The 22214-nt window shown below is 36.5% G+C and overlaps 1 protein-coding gene and 1 long non-coding RNA gene across 2 annotated transcripts; both read right to left on the reverse strand.

The window, feature by feature from the left end:
• Positions 1-2535: 2535 nt before the first annotated feature.
• On the reverse strand, positions 2536-3120 carry LOC110901588 (putative pentatricopeptide repeat-containing protein At1g12700, mitochondrial). The gene has a single exon (XM_022148401.1). It carries the CDS (start codon positions 3118-3120, stop codon positions 2536-2538), a length of 585 nt encoding a protein of 194 aa, XP_022004093.1.
• A 5994-nt stretch (positions 3121-9114) lies between these two features.
• LOC110903167 lies at positions 9115-10887 on the reverse strand. The gene is made up of 3 exons (XR_002571709.1): positions 10744-10887; positions 10172-10240; positions 9115-9261 (listed from the first exon to the last, which is right to left on the reverse strand). It is a non-coding gene; the product is annotated as an uncharacterized LOC110903167 (long non-coding RNA).
• Between the last annotated feature and the right edge of the window lie 11327 nt (positions 10888-22214).

Consider the following 22214-nt stretch of genomic DNA (forward strand, 5'->3'; position numbering starts at 1 on the left):
GTCTCGAGTCATGGTCTCGAGTCATGGTCTCGAGTTAGGTTTCGACTGAGTTTTGAGATCTCGAGTTAGTTATGAGGTCTCGAGTCGTAACCTTAGTCTCGAGTTGTAGCCTTATGGTCTCGAGTCGCAACCTTAGTCTCGAGTTATGACCTTATGGTCTCGAGTAGCAACCTTGGTCTTGAGTAGCAACCTTGTGGTCTCGAGTTATGACCTTATGATCTCGAGTAGCAACCTTGGTCTCGAGTAGCAACCTTGGTCTCGAGTTGTACAGATTTGAGAGCCTTTATGATTTTGAGTCGAGACCTTGTGGTCTCGAGTCGAGACCTTATGGTCTCGAGTCGAGACCTTGTGGTCTTGAGTCGAGATCTGATGGTCTCGATTCGCAGTCTGATGGTCTCGAATCCCTGTTAACAGCTGTTTTTGTGATGATAACTGAAAACTCGAAATTTTAGGGATTGTGGGATCATGTTTCCTGTTTTATTGCTGATCTAAATTATCAAAAGATTTCGTAATAATAACTGATTATCTTTTTAACAGTTTCCGAAAACTTATTAGATAAAATTAAGATCAAACATTGGAAAAACATCCACTAATCCAAATTATATTCCAAAACTTAATGGATTTTCGAGTTTTCTTAGAACAATATGATGAACCCTAAAAAATAAAATCATAATTCTGGGTTCCGAAATCTAGATTTTAAGATTTTGTTAACAGATTTCGGATACTAGGTTACCCATTAAGATTTCGAGTCAATATATCAATCAATTATTTTCCGAAAACAGAGATTTCGGTAACAGGACTCGAAACAGCCGTGATTTTTATGAACTTTCAAAATTCCGTTTTCCAGATTTTTGATCCCAGAATAATGGATACAAAACCAGAACTGATTTATCAATATATGCTCTGTATCAGTTCTGTTTAAACATTATGGAAAACATGAATTACATACCTGTTACAGCAGACAGGCCAGCAGAGAATCCATTCAGAGATGCAGCCATCGAGTTCGACATGATTGTCAGGATTATCTGGTTCCTCCTTAGGGTGTAAGATTATGATGGTGATGAACCGAGACTAGGGAGAGAATCGGTTTAGGGAGAGAGAGACGAATTTGATGTTATGAGGGTTTGTGATTGTGTAATGTGTGTAACCCTTAAACTCTCTAATAATCCCCTTATTTATACACCCAAGAGGAAACCCAATTAGTTAATAAGGGTAATATGGTCCATCAACAATTACCAACTAATTATTAATAGGTTATTAATATATTTTGATCTAATATAATATAAATGATTATAAAGGCTACAAGATTAAATATTACATTAATAATATATTTAATCTCACACTATAACCTCATCTCTTTTGGTTCTCAGTTCCGGGTCGGTTCGCTCCAGCTTCCGTTTGGTATCCTCTAATCAAGAACAGCCGAAGCTTGATTTTAGTTAATTACGGTCAAGCTATGATATCCACATTGAAGATATCAAGCTCGAACTAGCATATAATGTCGATAAAATGTTAAAACATAATGTCTCAACAAGCAAAAAAAAGGTACAAACGAAGAAGAAGTTACGGCTAGCATTCATGAAATCAGCAAAACATCATTCATGAAACGAAGACAGTAACCATCTATAAGTGAACTATATGTCACTATGTCTGGAACCTCACCTCTCTCAATCATGATGTTGATAACCAGATCCTTTGTCTACAATCATGATGTTGATAACCAGATCCTTTGTCTACACTGAACAAATGTATATATGTTGACACTTTACCAAGTTTGAGCCAAACTGGTTCCTCTCTCGTAACCTGGCCCGGATTGCACTACCAAATAGGTTTCAACTGGGCCCAAACCGCCAATTTGTAGTTTTTGGTTACCGCTTTGTGAACCAAACTCATTTTAACCCGACCCAAACCGATTTGAATAGGGTTCGTACTTTTTTCACTCAAAAAGGTTTATGACCCGACAGCAAGGCAAATGAAGTTTTTTGGTCTTTTATCTTTCACACAAATGTTGCATTGTACATAAACACAGATGACCTCCACTCTGGCACTATGACACAATCATCACCTTCTTTCCAGACATATATATATAACCAACCTCATACTAACTTTTCAACAAAAATAAACAAATCAAACACCTAACCAAGAAACAAAAACCATGTAAAACAAAAAAAGAACCATCAATGAAAAGCATCATCACCAATGGCAAGGTTCAAACATCCCCCTTTGCCATTCCACAAATGGATTGCTAAGTGGCCTTTGTGATCTCAAATCTTCATTTTCATTTACTATGTGGGGGTCAGGTTGGGGTATACGGTTAAACAAGTTCTTGAAAACTCTTAAAATAACCAACCGTAGCAAGTTCTTAAAAATGTATAAGCGTTGTGAATTCATTAAATGGACAATGTCTAGTGACCACAGATATCTAGGAACCAAACACATAACAACCAAAAAAGAATTTGGTAGAGATTTCCTGCTTTCTACATTTTGTAAGTTATTATCTTCATTTCTCATCCCACAATTACTATCATCTCAGTTTCACTCCCAGTCGCACAAGCTAGGATCGTTCAATAATTCTTTTGGCACAAGCTTACCTAACAACTTAAGCATACTTCTTCTATCTAGTAAACCAGCTGCGATATGATCTATAAATAACGATAAAGTCGAAGCATCAAGTGAGTAGTAACATCTATCATCCATTTCCTGTAAAAGCATCTCCACATCGTCATAGTGCCTGTTCTTTAGATATCCTTGGAGTAAAACACGGTAAGTAACATCATCTGGCGGGCAGCCACTCTCTTCCATTTTAAGAAACAACAACTTTGCTTTCCCCAATTGACCTTCCCGACAAAAACCATTGATCATCACGTTATATGTACGAACATTAGGTTGCAAGCCTTTATCAATTAGACCTTGGAAAAGAATCCTCGCAACATCTACTTTCCCATTTTTGCCTGCACCATCAATGAGAATGGTGTATACAACAATATTAGAATTAAGCTTGCTGTTGTTACCCACCAAATGAAACAAAGAGAGCGCATCCTCTACTAGATGGTTGTTGCAAAGGCCATCTAAAACTATTCCATAAGTGCATTCATTTGGAATTCGGCCTTGTGCATGCATCTCATCAAAGAGTTTGCGCGCAGCTACAAAGGCCACAGATTAAAGAGGTGTAGGTAATGACATCTGGTAAATTAGTAATCATTATCATAGTTACAGCTACCAATATTGTACCAGACAAGGTTAACAACATGTTAACCCATAGTTACAGCTACCAATATTGTACCAGAGAAACAACATTACACATAAATACAAGATAAATGGAACATTCGCCAATGATTCCACGTAAGTAAGCATGCTTGCCTTCGATCGATGTTTTAGCCATAGATAACCCAGAACTTTAATTTCCTCTACAACTCTTTCCACAAACATCCTTTTATTGTCAAAGGTCGCCTCATTAAGGGCTCGTCATATACATTTTCATCTTAACCATTGATTTGAAAAATGCATGGTTAAGATTTCTTCTCATCATACTCAGGTAAAATAAACTTTTTATTTGATGTTACTCTTATATATTAGTATATTTAGTATACATATATATTAAGTATACATATAATTATTATGATAATGATTACTAATTTACCATCTGATTAGTTCAGTGATGGGAAACTAATTACTGACAGGATTATTAAAATGTAACATTTTATAAAAATCTGACAACAGTATTAGTGGCCATCCACTTGAATGATTTTATAAAAAATTGACAAGAGTATTAGTGGCCATCTACTTGAATGATCAAATGTGTTAGCGCATTCACAGTCACGCCCATTCCATCATTTTCTTTTCTGTAATATAATTAAAAAGCATACTTTTCAAATTTTATCTCTTATATATATAAAAAAACATTCACATCTCATCCATCATTTTTGTTTTTTTATACTCACAAGTCACAAACACTTATTTTGTTATATTTCTTGTTTTATATACTTGCAATATTATATATTGAATGTGTGCATATATGTTTTATTTCGAAATTTTTAATCAAACTGAAGTTTGGCATTCTCGTCTACGTTCCACATTTAAAGATTTAGAAAGTATATTCAGGTACTGAGTTCGATTCTTTCAAAAGTTTTTTTACTCTGATATATTTTTCAAAGCATTTCTTCCTTTTTATTTTTCTCCACATCATATTTTCTATTTTCTTATTGTCCCTTTTATTTCTCTCCACATTATATTTTTTTATCTTATTGTTTTTCTATTTTTTCCTAGTTCAAATTAAATTCTTTTATTTAGTTTAAAAGTGTTATCTATTATTAATTATTTTTTTTGTTTATTATTTAAATTAAATTTAACTAAACAATTATTAATAAATTTTGAAATGGTTTTCCCTTTTATTATACAAAAACTAACGAAGAGAATATAATTTGTCTCAAGTGGCATCCTATCATTGGCAAACTTGTCGTGCGGTTTAGGCTCGCCTGGCCAAATAGTACTATCCACAATATTCACTGGCCAAATAGTTAAGCACTTGTGCTCGTGAGGATTTTCCTTGTGTTAGATGTCTAACTCAGATAATTCAAATGTTCATGTGCGTATGTGTATAAAACATGTTTTCCCCCAAGCCGTTTAATGAAACATGTATAAAAGAGGGGCAATGAAACTCACCTTGTAAGGTTTGTTCACAGTATGCAATAGCAGTATAGTAGTGTAATTGTAGTGCTAGTTCGGTCCTAGGATTAGTATTGTACGGTTAATTACCAAAAGTAGCTTTCGGATCGATATTTGTTGTATACTAAGTTCGGATATAGATATTCATCTGAAAATGGGTTAATAGCCTCAAAGTATGGTGTTGGGTAATGTCTTAGTTTCAAAATCAGGTTTGGCTTCTGTTCACCATAATCCGTGCTTGTCACGGTTGATTGTTTTGAGGTTTAGGATAATGGCATGATCACATACAATAAAAAAACTCGTTGAATAATATGGAATGATTTGTTTTACAAATAAAGTTTAGGCGTTAAAACAATCAAATTTGCCCAAACGGCAGTTTTAGTTCTTTTAATTTGGAACTCGCCAAGCAAGCGTGTAATTTATTCAAATTATCCGAGTTACCCAAGAAAAGTTCGGATTCATTCCAGATGACTATCGCCAATTAGTCATTAAAACGCTTAAAAGTCCTAATGGGTTCGTTAAGTTATTGTTTTGGCGGCTTATATTAAAAATAGTGTTTTTAATGCGTAATTTTCATAACTACAAGCCCGAATTCTATTAAATTATGAGTTTTTTTTATAAATGACCCTTCTGATATATAAGTTATAGGAAATTATTTTTAGAAAATATTAAATTCATTTATTAAGTTTAATAATTTAGTTTAAAAATCCGATTAATCATTAATTTGGCGATTTATACTATCCAACTTCCATTAATTCCAAAATTTTTACTGAATGGCTGAAATAAGTCAAAATAGTTTCTGTAAAATTTTCAAAGTCTACCAAGCTTCCCAAACAGGGTTTTTGGCTGTCGACAGTTTGATAAAACACGATTTTAAAACCATATCTAGGTAGGGGTGTACAAAAAACTCACGGCTCGCAGCTCGCTCGAAACTTGTCACACCCTGCTAGTAGCGGAAGCGTATTGTGTGTGACGTAAGAAAGGTAATCATTGCATCCAAATGTGTAAACATAATAAACAACAACGATGTCATAGATATATTGTTTTCCAAACAAAGTTTACAAGTTTCCAACATAGTTTCAAGTTCACCAACGTTCACAAAGTTAAACATGACATAGTTTAAGTTACGTTACACAACACGAAAGTTTGTTTTTAACATAAACATAGTGAGGTTTTGTCCCCTATATACCCATACGAAGTTGGGATATAAAAGACAAACCCTCCAAAAGCGGCTATCGTTGTCATTGACTTTCCCGTTTCCCGTAGTGTATCACCAGCTCAAGATTTTTTTTTCCTGAAATACATGTACTTTTAAAAAGTCAACAAAATTTGAGCGAGTTCATGCAGTTATTGTTATCATATGAAATCTTTGTATTCTTGTAATGAAATCATGGTATGTTATTAGCATTCATGGAGTTTAAGGATCTATCAGTGGGTAGCGAGCCCCCTGACATAATGTACCATAAGTACGCAACCAACCCGAGACAACTTTGACATTTGTGGGATCACAAAAGCACTCCAGGGTATACCAACCAGGAGTGGAGCGTATCTCAAGCTCAATAGATCTACACCTTTTGCACCTTGGTCACTAAGTGATTAATGGTTACTATGTCATCATCCTACTTACGTACATTGATCGTGTTTTCATCTAAACCCATAGCTAACATACCCGTAGTTTTAACATGTATTTCCCCTCGATTGTTTTAAAAACAAAACATTGAAATCATTGAAGAGAGGGACATGAACTCACAATTTTACGTTCCGTGTATTGTGATATCGTAGTGAGCGTCCGTACGTGTGATTAACCTACACGTGTACTAACTTTATTAGACCCTAGGTCTTATCGGACCTTGTACAAGTTGTTCATACTTGAATTCTTATTATGTTTTCACTTGTCATTTTGGAACAACTTTGTATTTTAGAGTGTTGGTAGTTTGTTCGTTCACTTGTTATGTATATTGATTTCATAGGTGCATACATATATTTTATATGTATTGAATTATATGTGAACGGCTTCGCCCTGCACATGTCCTCATGCTTCGCACGGGTGTCATTGGGCCGAACCTATGTCATTGGGAGTAAACCCTGTCTTTGGGTTGATCCCATATTTTGTAAAAATTCTTAAGAGTCTTTTATGCTTCACTTTGTAAAGTAAAAATTTTCATAAGCTTGCTTTATGTGAAAATCAAGTTCATTAGAGTTTTTAAGACTTTGTCACATGGTTATTCTTGGTTTAAAATTACTTAATCATGTTTACACACACATGCTCATAATATTTGAAGTTGATGATCTTGTGTGATTTAAACATTCATATGTTTAAATCACATTTTTAAGTTTAACATGACTAGATTACCATTAATCTAAAATACTACATAAAGTTAATCACAAGATCATCATAAACATAAACTTTAAACCACTAATCTTAACAAAATCAATATAATGAACATGATTTCATCAACTAGATACACTAATCTACTCAAATAACCACATAATAAGTTTAGATTAGTAGATTATTAGCTCTGAGATTAAGGTTTTTGATTTGATTTTTATTAATCTTCAAGATAATCAACTTGTACTTTTGTAATCTACTAGTAACAAGAAGCTTAAATATGGTTAGAAGAAGCTTACAACTTTGCACAAGGTGATTAAGAAGTGATTAAGGCTCCACAGAACTCCCTAATGCTTCTTCATGCTTAATCCATGCATTAATGACATTAAAGTGCCTTGAAAATGAGTAATTTATGGGGTTTAATGGTGATTTATGGTGGTTTAATGTGGGTTACATGAGCCGTGAATAAGGAGGCACAAGGGGAAGGTTTTTGTGTTTTGAACTTGTGTGAGAATGAAGTGATAAATGACGATGGAATGTAGATGTTATAATTCCTATCTTTTTATGTTTTATCACCATACTTTTTCATACATGTTCCATACATAAAATCTCTAGTTTTTCAACAAAATCAAGTGGGTGGGACCCACATTGTTGGCCAAATTCAAGATGGGGGGGGGGGGGTGGTAAAGTGTAACTGTTTTTTATAAAAAGTGTTAAAATGTAGATATTTTAGTAATTAACCAAAGTACGGCGATTAGGGGTTAATTACATCATTAAGGGGTAATTAGGGATTCAGATTGTTAATTGACTTTAACTAGTTCATTAAACTAGTAGAAATTGTATTTTGATACTTCGGATGGTTTCCGTTTGGTCGTCGGCTAGTTTACGGCACTTTTGCGCCGCACCGACGAAGTTTTGTGGCAAGTTGTTATTCCACCGTCAAGCGATGCATGAAGTGATTCCGAGTCCCAAAATAAGCTTAACTAGTTCGCCATGTCCTCCATTTAGTTCTTTTGGCGTCGAAAATATTATTTATAAGCTTGTCGGTTCAAAAACGGACAAGTTGTGCGGGTTGCAACGCAACGCCGAAAGCTTATGTTTCGGACACCCCAGTAATATCCTCATATTGTTTTCATGTATTTGTTATCATTTGTCATAGTTCCGGAGTATCGGAAATCCTAAATTATAGATTCGGACGAGTTAAAATGGTCATATTTTTAGCGAAACGGACGTTTAAGTGATCAGGGCGTTGTACCAGAAAGTCTTATATTTTTGCAAGATATGTTTTCATGTTAGTGTTTTCTTATGTATATGGACTCAATCATGTTGTTCGTGTGTCGTTTTTCATTGTTTCGTTTAGTTTTCATGGTTTGCTGGCATGAATAGTGTAACCGTGAATAGTGAGCGCATCACTTTCTACGAACACTTTTAGGACATTGTTTGATTGGTTTCGAAATACGACGAAAACCAACATATGTTTTAGCATTGTTTTCTTGTCCTAACACTGTTATCAAATAAACGACCCAGTTACATAATTAAATTACGCTAAATGCATGAGATTATGTAAATAAACATAGTGATTAGATTGTATGGTATCACCGGTTATTTGTCATTTGTCACAAAACTCGCTCGAAAAAAGTTCGAAAAAAGCTCAGCTCGAAATTGGCTCAGTTTGTAAACGAGCCAAGCTCGAGCTTGGCCTGGCTCGGCTCGTGAGCTCGTGAGCCGGCTCGATAAGGTTTACATCCTTCATTTTTGTCCCACATCGCTTAGAAGACAAAAATCAAGGGAGTCTCTCCCCTATAAAATAAGGTAAAGACAATGTACAAAGTGAGCTAACTATTTATACTTGCATATTTAGCCATCTGGTTAAATTAAATTGCAATTATGGCCCTAAGTCTATGAAGAGATTCATTTTTAGGGCTTTTTAAGTAGTAAATTTTGTGGTTCTTTGTTAGTTCGAGCTAGATCGAGCCGAGCCGAGCCAACTCGAATTTTAATCGAGTCGAGTTCGAGCCTTAAATCTGTAAGACCTTTAAAACCATTTGCTAATTTATATGATATAATTTACGTTCAAAGTTCCGTTTTTACAAAATCTTAACACAACGATATTTACATAACGTTTAAAACTTCAAACATCACTATTATAACTATTACACATAAGTTTGATAGCAAAAAGAAACTAGTTTATTAGCGGAATCTTTTGTAAGTTGTGTGTTCGGTCCTTGTTCTCGCTTGATCCACATCCAACGCATTCCATGAGCAACCTAACCATCATAACATTCAACTTCATTACTTATGAATGCTGAAAATATTTCTACACAAGTTTTTATAAACAAAATAGCAATCAGCAACAATTTTCAGAACGGGTAACCCATCGCGCGGTGCGACGGGATGTAGAACTTGGTGTCGCGTGACGCGACAGGCGTCGCGGGCCGCGACGGTTCCATCCAACAGCATCGCGTGACGCGAGCCCCTTATTTCGGCAGTATGATTGTTTAAAAATCCTGCACATTTCCAGCTTAGCTAACTTTTACTAAAACGAACATACCTTGTCCGTTATTGGTCCAAATTAGGTCCCGTTTCTTCCTACGTGACCGTAATTCGATATTCTAAAATATTGAATCAAAATCCTACATTCACCTGAAAAAATTTCTTTCTTTTAAGCCCTCGGATTATGGACATTTTCATAATTATTCGACCCGTTTCCATTTATGAACCATTGAATTCACTTATGAGCTCCAACACATCTATAAGAGCTTACACATCAACAAACTTAAAATTTTATGACACCTTTTATTACAACTCAAGTGCCGTTAACGAAATATATACGTATTAATCAACCCATTTGTCCAACTTAGTTTTATTTATCGATTTGACTTACCAAAGCTTAATGCCTTGGTGATTTTTGACCCGTTTGATTTCTCTAGCGAATTCCATCACCTTCTTGAAATGTAACATGTAGTATTTGAGTCAAATTGACCCGTTTAAACTTTCAAGTGGAATCCACCACTTTCATCATTTCTATATCCTCGAAATGTCTACTTTTTCTTGTTGGATATTACAAACGAAATCCTTCGTTTTAGTATTATCCAACATTACAACGATTTGATTATCATCCAACAATCTAGCATAAAAGTGCTAAAACAAGATATTTCGAAGCGAATAGCCACGTACCTTTTTCAAAGCTTTCCCTTAAGCGGGTATCCGTTCCACCTTGCCCACTTGATGATCCACCCACATCACCTATATAATTTGATTTGAATATATTGCTTAGAACTCATAGTTCAGTATTCGATATTTCATTCTCTTGATTAATCTATTAAGCTATTACTTCATTTATTCAAGTATTCCAATTCATTCAAGCATTTCATCGAACATCTAGTGTGCATAATTTGTATTCTTACACTATCATGCTCATGGTTAATAACTTTAACCATGTTTAGCATAGTAACTCGATTGCTATAACAAGAACACTATAATCACACTAAAATTTACATCATAAGCAATCAACTAACATCTAATATCACAAGACTATATGTATTCTTCACAAAACCCATATATCCTTATGTGACAAACATTGAAACTCATAAGTTATGTCATGAATTGATCAATTTTATTGTCTAAGATTAGTTCTTAGACTTGAATTCATCATAATTTAACCATAACCTTCATCAATTCACCAAAAATTTCTGTTACAAGAATTCAAGAATCATAAAAACATCTTCATATAACAAAATTAAGCATACCTTTCGATCTCCTAGTGTTAGTGATCAAGATACTAGCCTAAGATTGATTCTTGATTGAATTCTCCTTTAATTTTTGAGGGAAATTTGTAGAATTTAGGGTTTGAAAGAAGTCTAGTTCGTTCCTGGGGTTTCAATCGATCAGGACACACATAAAGTGTGTGTGTTCTGATGTTTATCCAGGTTTAAGCAAACATCTTTCAAAATTGGCACCTTTGGCCCATCAAAGTTCTAAGTTTTATAAAAAGGGTTAAAACACTTTAATTTCCCCATCTTTTCTATTAATTTAGTAACTAGGTTTATTATTCCTAGTTTCTATTCTCATTGTTTTATTAAAATTTTATAACTTACACATGTACACAAACATATATAGTTTAATAATTTAGGGGTGTTACAAGTCTACCCCCCTTAAAAGGATTTCGTCCTCGAAATCGGAATACGTACCGAATAAGGAAGGGTATAAGCGTCTCATCTTCTCTTCGGACTCCCAAGTGGTGTCCGACCCCTTGCTATGTTCCCATTTGACTTTAACTTGATTAATCTCTTTATGCCTTAAGCTTTTGACTTTCCGATCAAGGATTTCAATAGGCTTTAAGACATAGTTAAGTTTATCGTCAACTTCAATGTCGCCATAGCTTACATAAGCTGTTTCATCAGCTAAGCACTTTCGTAAGTGTGGAACATGGAAAGTGCTGTGTATACTACTCAATTCTTCTAGCAATTCGAGTCAGTATGCAACCTTACCTATCTGCTCCACGATTTTGAATGGTTCAATAAATCTTGGACTCAGTTTTCCCCGTTTTCTGAATCGAATAACCCCTTTCCATGAAGATACTTTGAGCATAACCATATCACCCACCTGAAATTCAATTGGTCTTCGTCTTTTATCCGCGTAGGACTTCTGCCGATCTTGAGCAGCTTTTAAATGAGCCAGGATCACTTCAATCTTTTCATTAGTGATACGGACTATATCCTTGTGAGCTAGTTCTCGTGGACCCACTTCACCCCAATATATTTGGGTTCGACACTTTCTGCCATACAACATTTCATATGGTGCCATTCCAATACTAGAATGGTAACTGTTGTTATATGAAAATTCGACTAGTGGTAGATAGATATCCCAGCTACCACCAAAATTGATAATACATGCTCGTAGCATATCCTCGAGTGTTTGAATAGTTCTTTCACTCTGCCCATCGGTTTGCGGATGATATGCGGTACTAATAAACAACTTAGTACCCATCTCCTCTTGAAAATCACGCCAAAAGTTTGAAGTAAAGCACGCATATCTATCTGATACGATAGACACCGGTACTCCATGGCGAGATATAATTTCATTCGTGTATACTTCCGACATCTTCTCGGAAGTGTATGTTTCCCGAATTGGAATAAAATGAGCACTCTTGGTCAATCTGTCAACTACTACCCATATAGCATCAAATCCACGTGATGTTCTTGGTAGATTAGTTAACAAATCCATAGTAATGTGCTCCCACTTCCACACCGGAATATCTAACGGCTGAAGTTTACCGTAAGGCTTCTGGTGTTCTGCTTTTACTTGTAAACAAGTTAAGCATTTTTCCACATACTTCGTGATGTCTCGTTTCATTCCAGGCCACCAATAATTTTGTTTCAAGTCTTTGTACATCTTGGTAGCTCCCGGATGAATAGAATAGCGGGACTTATGGGCTTCGTCAAGAAGAAGAGTTTTAACATTGCAAGTGTTTGGAACCCAGATTCGATCGAAACGGGTTTTCAATCCATTACTATTATCCTGCAAGTCTTTGAGCGGACCCACTATTCTTTCCTTTTTCACATTTTCTTCTTTTACAGCTTCAGTTTGCGCCTCCTTGATTCGTTTAAGTAACCCTGAGGTCACTATTAACTGCATCGACTGCACCCGAATAGGTGAATATTCTTCTTTCCTACTCAGTGCATCTGCAACTATGTTGGCTTTTCCGGGATGATAATGAATTTCACAGTCATAATCCTTCACCATCTCTAACCAACGTCGTTGTCTCATATTTAACTCCTTTTGATCAAAGAAGTACTTGAGACTTTTATGGTCAGTAAAAATAGTGCATTTCACACCATATAAATAATGCCTCCATATTTTTAAGGCAAAGACTACCGCCGCCAATTCCAGATCATGTGTCGGATATTTCTTCTCATGAATCTTTAACTGTCTTGACGCATATGCGATCACCTTTCCTTGCTGCATAAGTACACATCCGAGACCAAGTTGGGATGCGTCTGAATAAATAACCCTATCTTCAGTCCCATCTGGTAACGTTAGCACAGGGGCACTGGTCAATTTTTCCTTAAGGATACGGAAGGCATCTTCTTGTGCACTATCCCATACAAATTTCTCATCTTTACGGGTCAACTTAGTTAATGGAGTTGCAATTTTGGAGAAATCTTGTATAAATCTCCGATAATAACCTGCAAGACCTAGAAAACTCCTAATCTCTGATGGATTCTTTGGAGGTTTCCATTTAGACACAACTTCTATTTTGGACGGATCTACCGAAAGTCCATCGGCACTAATAACACGTCCTAGAAACTGTACTTCACGTAGCCAAAAGGCACATTTTGAAAACTTTGCATATAGTCACTCACGCCTAAGCGTTTCAAGTACTTCACGCAAATGACATTCATGATCCATTTCGCTTTTTGAATATACAAGAATATCGTCGATGAAAACAATCACCGACTTGTCTAACATTGGTTTGCAGATGCGGTTCATAAGATCCATGAAATCCGCAGGCGCATTGGTTAATCCGAAAGACATTACTAAAAACTCGTAATGTCCATAACGCGTTCGGAAAGCTGTTTTCGGTATATCTTCTTCTTTTACCTTCAACTGATGATAACCCGACCTTAAGTCAATCTTCGTAAACCAACTCGCGCCTTGTAACTGATCGAACAAGTCGTCGATCCTAGGAAGCGGGTATCGATTCTTTACCGTGAGTTTATTTAACTCCCGGTAATCAATGCACATCCTCATACTTCCGTCTTTCTTCTTTACAAATAATACGGGCGCTCCCCACGGAGAAACGCTTGGTCGAATAAATCCCTTGTCTAAAAGATCTTGTAATTGCGACATCAATTCTTGTAGTTCCGATGGCGCTAATCGATAAGGAGCTTTGGCTACCGGTTTCGTGCCTGGAACTAATTCAATACCAAACTCCACCTCACGCTCTGGTGGTACCGGTTGATCTTCCGGAAAAACATCTTCGAATTCTCGTACCACTGGTACGTCTTTGATTTCTAGAGCCTCATTAGTCGAATCATGTATGTAGGCCATATATGCCTTACATCCATGTCGAACCAGCTGGCAAGCTTTAATGAAAGAACAGATTATGGGGCTACAGCTTTTCTCCCCATAAATAGTAACATGTTTTCCGCTGGGAGACATTAGTTGTATCTCTTTATGGTCACATATTACTTTCACGTGATATCGAGCTAGCCAATCCATCCCAATTACCACTTGAAATTCTCCCATTGACATGGGAATTAAGTCTACGCAATATTCTTCGTCGTCAATGCTCAATTTGCAATTCCAACGCATATCAAATACAATAAAACTTTTATTATCACCTACTTCTACTTCTAGTGGTATAGGTAATTTTGTTAACGTGAATGTAGGGTGTTGAATAAATCGATATGATATAAAAGATCTATTTGCACCCGTATCAAATAAAATTCGTGCTGGAATTGAATTTACAAGAAATATACCTGAAACAACATCAGGTTCAGTTTTAGCTTCAGCAGCTGTCATGTGGAAAGATCTAGCCTTTGCTTTCTGGGCGTCAGGCTTTGCATCAGTGGCGTCTTTAATTCCAACTAACTCCGGGCACTTAGACTTTTTGTGTCCCGGTTTGTAACATTTATAGCATACCGACACCTTTCCTGGGCAATTTCCAACTACATGTCCCACTTTGCCGCAAGTAGGACATGGTTTGTGTAACAACTCTCACTAAAACTATTACTTAGTATATTAATTATCTTATAAGGAAACCCTAATTGAGAAACCCAAGTAATTCTGCATTAACCCTAAAATTTTCAAAACAATCAGAATCAGGATCAGGGCCCCTAAAACTCAGGGGGGGGGGGGGTAAACCCTAGTGGACGATTATCTAAATAACTTGTTGTCAAATTCGATTTTTTTAAAATTGTCGATTCATCAAGGCTACACACGCAAAGGGCTACCCTATGGAGTAGGGTGACCCCTCGCGCCACGCGACGCCCAAGGGGGTACCCCTCGCGTCACGCGAGGGAGGTCAAAATTCGTGTATAAATAGAGGAGTCTGGCAATTGAAATTTGGCATTTGAACAACGATAAAACTCAAATTAGACGCTGAGTTATAGCAGAAACAGTCCACAACACACACAAATCTCAAAACGCTGCCGTAAACAGGGTAATAACTCGATCGCTATTACGATACGACGTCCGATCGATTGAAACTATCCAACAGATGTTTAAGTGCTGCCCACATTAGGGTTATACTTTGTCATTCATCGTGATTTCGACTTGAATGTTTGAGTGCTGTCCAAATTCGGGCTATACTCTGTCATTTGTTGTGAATCTGCTGGATATTTAAGTATCACACTTTGTCATTAGTTGTGAGGGTTTTAATCACGTGAATTGTCGTAACTGCTGTATTAGTTACTAACCCAGTTTATGTGCATTGTTAATTTAATTAGGTTAAACAAGGCTAATCAGTAGGCTTATACACTGCTCGTTAAATCTGCAATGTGAGTCATTCTCTTTTTATCAACTGTTTTACAATACCTCAAGTTATTTTCAAAGGTTATAATTACAGGGATTAAGTCATGGCTATCTTAATCAATGGCTAGTGGGGTATTGTGCACATTACTAATTTTCTCACAGGGTTAGGCTAATAAGCCCTAACACAGGTTAGGCATATAAGCCTTAACAGTGATAATCATCACTAATTGGGTGACAGGACCCAATAGTGGTATGACCACCGTCACCAGGAGGTGACACAGTGCCATATATCAATAAGATAGAAACCATTGTAATCGCTCTTATGCTGTAATTTATAACTAAGTGTCATTTTATCAAAATGAATGATTCACTCAGTATTTCCCCGCTGACAAAACTTTTTTCAAACATGTTTCAGGTGATCTGTTATGATCCAAGAAAAGTGTCGTGAAGCACTACAAGCTTAGAGAAGTGACTCAATATAAATAAATAAGAAAAACATGTTTTGAGAAATAAAGATTTCCCAGTGAAATCATGTTAATGTAACTTACGGGTTTTATCCCTAACTTATGTAACGAGCATTTTTTTAGTATTAAAAGATCCTGTTTAAAAAGACTTCCGATGTCGCTTAAATTTAATACCACGGGATTTCCTGCCTCGCGGCTCTGGACCGGGTCAAACCGGGGCCGAGGGCCGTGACAGGAAAAGGTGGTATCAGAGCCACTAATTTAAGCTTACTACTGATTTAAGCCTATTAAAGTATTTGGGGAAATACTTAAAATTTCTGATTTTCATTTTGTAATAATGTGTTTTATTAATTAATTATTTGTTAGTTACAGTATGGGTAAACAAAGACTTTCGGCTATCTATCATAAATTAGATACTTCACCTAAAGAAAAAGGAACTTCCTCAAAATACCCAACAGATCTGGAAGAAGGGATATTTGTCCGTAAAGCACAATATGAGAATCCTCTTACCCCAGAGAAAAGAAATTCGATTATTAGGAAAAGTCAGAAACCCCAATACAAGAAAGTGAGGTTTAATCCAGAAATCCAGGAAATAAGCAATAATCCACCTTGGGAGGACAAATTAGATGAAAAATGGGCAGATCTTTATATGTTAGGTACCGTAGCAGAGAATGCAAACCTCTAAACTACCAATAAGCCTGATCCAGTATTAGCATCTATCCAAAAAACACTACTTCGTAAATAAATAAATAAATCCTAGTGTGTTTTAAAATTTCCCATTATCCTTTGTAAAATTAGTCTTTTGATATGCAATAAACGGAATATTTATTTCCCTATAAGATTTTAACTTAGCATTTTTATGCATTTTGTATATATGCTAAACAGCATGAGTGAGCTATCTGAAGCATTTCAGAATTTCAATCTCTATCCAGTACCAATCGAAGTCTCCAACGACTTTACTGGTTACATTGCTGACTTGGAGGAACCTATGGAATTTAAAGCTCCACCTCCGGAGAAAGCAAAACAAAAAAGAAAAAGATATGTAGGATGGAGGAAAGTGCGCAGAAGGAAACCAGCAACTAGGAGACTCCCTAAGATAGAAAATCCCATGAACAAAGGAAAAGGGATCGAGACTGGAGAGAGTTCTAAGCCAGCAGAAATAGAAATCAGGGAAAATTCTAGGCCAAAAGGAATAGAAATTGGAGAAAGCTGTAAACAAACTGAAGAAATAGACCGTCTACTAGCAAACTGTGATGGCATTAACCCTATCAACAACAACCTTTACCCTTATCCGGCCGAAATCCAACTTCCAGTAAATCTGGAACCAGCTATTCCAGACCCTCTAATCCACACCCGACCTTTAGGCGAAATGGAAGAATGGTGGACGAACGACTAGCAATTTCAAAACATAATCAATAGTCCTTATACCTTTCTCCCTCAATTTGATCCAGAACCTATCCCCAACCCGCCAATGAGCAACGAAAACTTAGCCGAACTTCGTCAGTTTGGTGAAGAACTGATAGGTATAGGAAATAGGATCCGGGAAATAGGGGAACAAATTTCCTGGAAATACGACGAAAGGGAGCGTCGCTACTGACATGCCAGTTGAGAAAGAAATAGTGGGTGACGAAGCTATGGTTGTATAATAACAAGTAGTAACAAACATATAACACTGTAAAATAGGGAATAAAACATTGTAAGATAAACAGTGTGTATGAATGCCTATATAATCTATAAAACAAAATAGAAGTCGAGAAATCGACAATTTTGGCTATATATATGTGTTGTAAGATTTTATGTACTTATGTATAATTATTTTGTTATATCTAACTATCAATTATTGGATACTAATAATTCACACCAATACTAATTATCAGATGGAAAATGCTAATGAACCAGTTAATGAAGTAAACCAATCAGAGCAAAATCAAGAAAATCAATATATGACTAGGCAAGATATCGAAAATATGGTTGCTCAAGGGATAGCCAATGCTATTCCGGCAATCATGGCCGCTGCTCAGAAACCTGCTGAACCTCAACAAATCATTCCTAGTAAACGTACTCCAGAAGATAACGATAGTAATAGCATAAATGGAGGTGGCAATCATGACGAGAATAATCCACGGCAGGCCCCACTTCCTAAGAAAATGAAAGCTGCAACGCTTGGTTGCACTTACAAAGAATTCATTGCCTGTAAACCAGCAGAATTTGCAGGTAATGAAGGGGCAACTGCAACACTGCGTTGGTTAGAGAAAACCGAAGCAGTAATTACAATAAGTAAATGTGCCGAAGAAGATCAAGTCATGTATGCGTCAAATTTGTTCAAAGAAGGGGCGCTAGAATGGTGGAACACGGTATTACAAGCAAAAGGAAGAAGGATGGCCTATGCCGTTAACTGGGAAGAATTTAAGAGTCTTGTAGAAAGAAAATTCTGTCCCGAATATGAAAAAGATCAAATGTCAAATAAATTCCTAAATCATCGTATGACGGGTGTAGATTGTCACGGTTATACCTCGACATTCATTTCCCGTTATATTTGGGGTTTAATTGGCGAAATCCGTAACATCGTTAAGGCTGCAAGACCTCGTACTATTGACGATGCTGTGGAATTAGCTAATACTTTAACCGATGAACTGGTACGCAAAAGAGAGGAAGATCGGAAGAAAGAAGTAGCTCAAAAGATTACCCAAGGATTCCGTGTGGGTAACCGTAACAACTTTAAAAGAAAGGGGGCTGGACAATCCTCCACTGGACCATTTTGCAATTATTGCAAAAAGAAGCATTTTGGAAAATGCAAGGGATATTGCAATTTTTGCAAAATTCCGGGACATCAGGAGGAAGACTGCAGGAGAAAGAAATTCATAGTCTGCTTTAACTGTGGAGAAGCAGGGCATTTCAAAACAGAATGTCCTAAACTGATTAAACCAACAGACAACAAAGGCAAGCCAGCCGACGGAGCTACCAAGAAGAATGCAAGAGCCTTTCAATTGACTACTCAGGAAGCCGAACTAATTCCTGACGTCATAGCTGGTACGTTCTTAGTTCACAACGTGTTTGCAAAAGTATTATTTGACTCTGGTGCAAACCAAAGTTTTATCAATACTTCATTCTGCCAAGCTCTTAATTTACCCTTAACCACCCTTAGGCAGATTTTTACAGTCGAAACGGCAGATGGAAATTCTGTTAACATAAATAAGGTTTTGCAAGAAGGAAAGATAGAATTATTAGGCCATAAGTTTTCTGCCAACCTGTTACCTATGAAATTAGCCGGATTTGATGTGGTGTTAGGAATGGATTGGTTGGTAGCCAACCATGCTCGAATCCTGTGAGATAAGAATTCCGTAGAAATTCGTACCCCCACAGGAAAGGTAATTTTAATTACAGGAGATAAACCTCGAAAGCCACTAAAATTCATTTCAGTAATGAAGTTGGCTAGTTATTCAAGAAAACAAGAAGTAGTGTATATGATTCCCGTAATCATTAACACTAAAAGTAAGGAACTTCAGGACATCCCCGTAGTCTCAGAATACCCAGATGTCTTTCCAGAAGAATTACCGGGGTTACCACCCAATAGAGAAGTAGAGTTTAGAATTCATCTAATTCCTGGAACTACACCAATAGCCAAGGCACCTTATCGATTAGCACCCACCGAAATGCTAGAACTGAAAAAGCAATTAGATGAATTACTAAGCAAAGGATTTATACAACCTAGTTCATCCCCTTGGGGAGCACCAATGTTGTTTGTGAAAAAGAAAGATGGGTCGATGAGGATGTGTATCGATTATAGGGAACTAAATAAGGTTACAATTAAGAATCGATACCCATTACCTAGGATTGACAATCTTTTTGATCAACTCCAAGGCACTAGGTATTTTTCTAAGATAGACTTACGATCCGGATATCATCAATTGAAAGTACAGGAGGAAGACATACCTAAAACTACTTTTAGAACTAGGTATGGTCATTATGAGTTTACAGTCATGCCCTTCGGATTAACAAATGCACCTGCAGCATTCATGGACATGATGAATCGAATCTGTAAACCGTATCTGGATAAATTTGTAATTGTCTTTATCGACGATATACTTATTTATTCCAAAAGTCAGGAGGAACATTGCGAGCACCTGCATGCACTCTTAACTTTGTTAAGAAAGGAAAAGCTTTACGCCAAATTCTCGAAGTGTGAATTCTGGCTGCAAGAAGTGCAATTTTTAGGTCATATAGTGAATCATGAAGGTATTCACGTAGATCCTGCTAAAATAGAAGCAATCACCAAATGGAAGGTCCCACAAACGGCTATGGAAATTAGAAGTTTTCTAGGCTTAGCTGGATACTATAGACGATTTATTAAGGATTTTTCTAAGATAGTTGTACCCTTGACTAAGCTGACTTGTAAAGCAGTTAAGTTTGAATGGGGACCTAGGCAAGAAAAAGCTTTTAAGATTTTAAAGCAAAGGTTGACCAATGCTCCAATTTTAGCCTTGCCCGAAGGAACAGAAGATTTTGAAGTATATTGTGATGCTTCAAAATTAGGATTTGGATGTCTGTTGATGCAACGCAAGAAAGTAATTGCGTATGCCTCCAAGCAATTGAAGAAACACGAGGAGAATTATACGACTCATGACTTAGAATTAGGAGCTATAATTTTTGCCCTTAAGATTTGGAGACATTATCTGTATGGAAGTAAGTTTACTGTTTATACAGATCATAAAAGTTTAAGGTATATATTTGGGCAAAAAGAGTTAAACATGAGGCAAAGAAGATGGATGGAAATCCTAAGTGACTACGACTGTGATATTCAATATCACGAAGGAAAAGCAAATGTAGTTGCAGATGCTTTAAGTCGTAAGTATCATGAAAAGCAAAAGCGAGTCCGTGCTCTCAGATTAAATCTGCAAATTGATTTAATGGATCAATTGAAGAAAGTTCAAGAAACCGCAATCAAAGACGATGCTGAAGGAATGAAAGGATACATAAAGGAACTAGAACAAGGAAACAATGGAATTTGGAGATTCCACAAGAAAAGAATTTGGGTACCTAAGCAGGGAGAATTAAGAAATAAGATTTTAGAGGAAGCCCATAAATCTAGGTATACCATGCACCCAGGAAACAATAAGATGTACCAAGATTTAAAAAACAATTTTTGGTGGATAGGAATGAAAAAGGACATAGCTGAATACGTATCTAAGCGTCTTACTTGTTCACAAGTTAAGGCAGAACATCAGAAACTGTCACACCCCGATTTCCACGTGTCTCACCGGTGGGCCCGGTGGGGGATTACCGTGACGTAGTTGGCAACAATATAGTCAAACCACACAATATATATGAATGCACAGCGGAAGCAAAAGATAAATATATTATATTCCGAATAAAAGTATATCCAAGTATTACAACGGAAAGTAAGGGATCCACAGGCAGATCTATAAACATTGTTCTACAGACTTTAGACGCCTAGAACTTGCAAGATTCCTTATTAATGTCCTGAGCAGCTTCCAGCCTATTACGTACTTGTACCTGTCACTTAGACTTTTGAAAATACGTCAGTTTTTCACTGGTAAATACACTCAACTGACTCATTTGAAAAGAGTTTAGGAAAATTGATTTAGATGCACCAGGCACAAATTATTTTGACACTTTGATTAAAATGCACAGAGGCAAAATTAATCTTTTATAACTTGAGACAATCATAATTATGATCTTGTATACAGATTTACATGTTCGTTGTACGTTCAGGGCCCGATGTAGAAACCGAGTCAAGATTAACAGACACGTCACAAGTATAGGCCCACTGAGCGTGAGATACCGTTTCCCTTATGCAACTGTCAGGTGTATGCCTACACCCCGTGCATAAGACATGACCATTTTATAATACAATGATGTCGAGGATATCCGGGACATGGTCATTAACCCCTAAAGGCTTTTATTTTAAACAATACAGATCAAACCGGGTTACCTCAATAATTTAATCACAATCCGATTAAATATTCAATACCCGACCAAGCGGTATCATTATACCGTATCCCAAGCCCGTATAGGGAAAATAAGTTAAGAGTATTTACCTGAGCTAGCTCCTGTCTTAAATAGCAAGAATAATAACTCAGCCGTATTCATTTAAGTAAGCGTAGGTACAATTTACCGGAAGGCTCTAGTCTGGAACGATGGTATAAATAACCAATTAGAATGCTAACGGGTCTTTAATTAAGCCTAAGCTTAGACCGGTTAGTCTTAAAGAATTGTTACGGTTTAATCGCGTGAAAGGCGAAAACCGTGAATGGAGT

The sequence above is a fragment of the Helianthus annuus genome, chromosome 12, assembly GCF_002127325.2.
Source record: "Helianthus annuus cultivar XRQ/B chromosome 12, HanXRQr2.0-SUNRISE, whole genome shotgun sequence".
Lineage (NCBI taxonomy): Eukaryota > Viridiplantae > Streptophyta > Magnoliopsida > Asterales > Asteraceae > Helianthus > Helianthus annuus.

Coding starts and splice junctions, on each gene's coding strand:
- LOC110901588 (XM_022148401.1), bottom strand. CDS start 3,120: ATGCATGCACAAGGCCGAATTCCAAATGAATGCACTTATGGAATAGTT.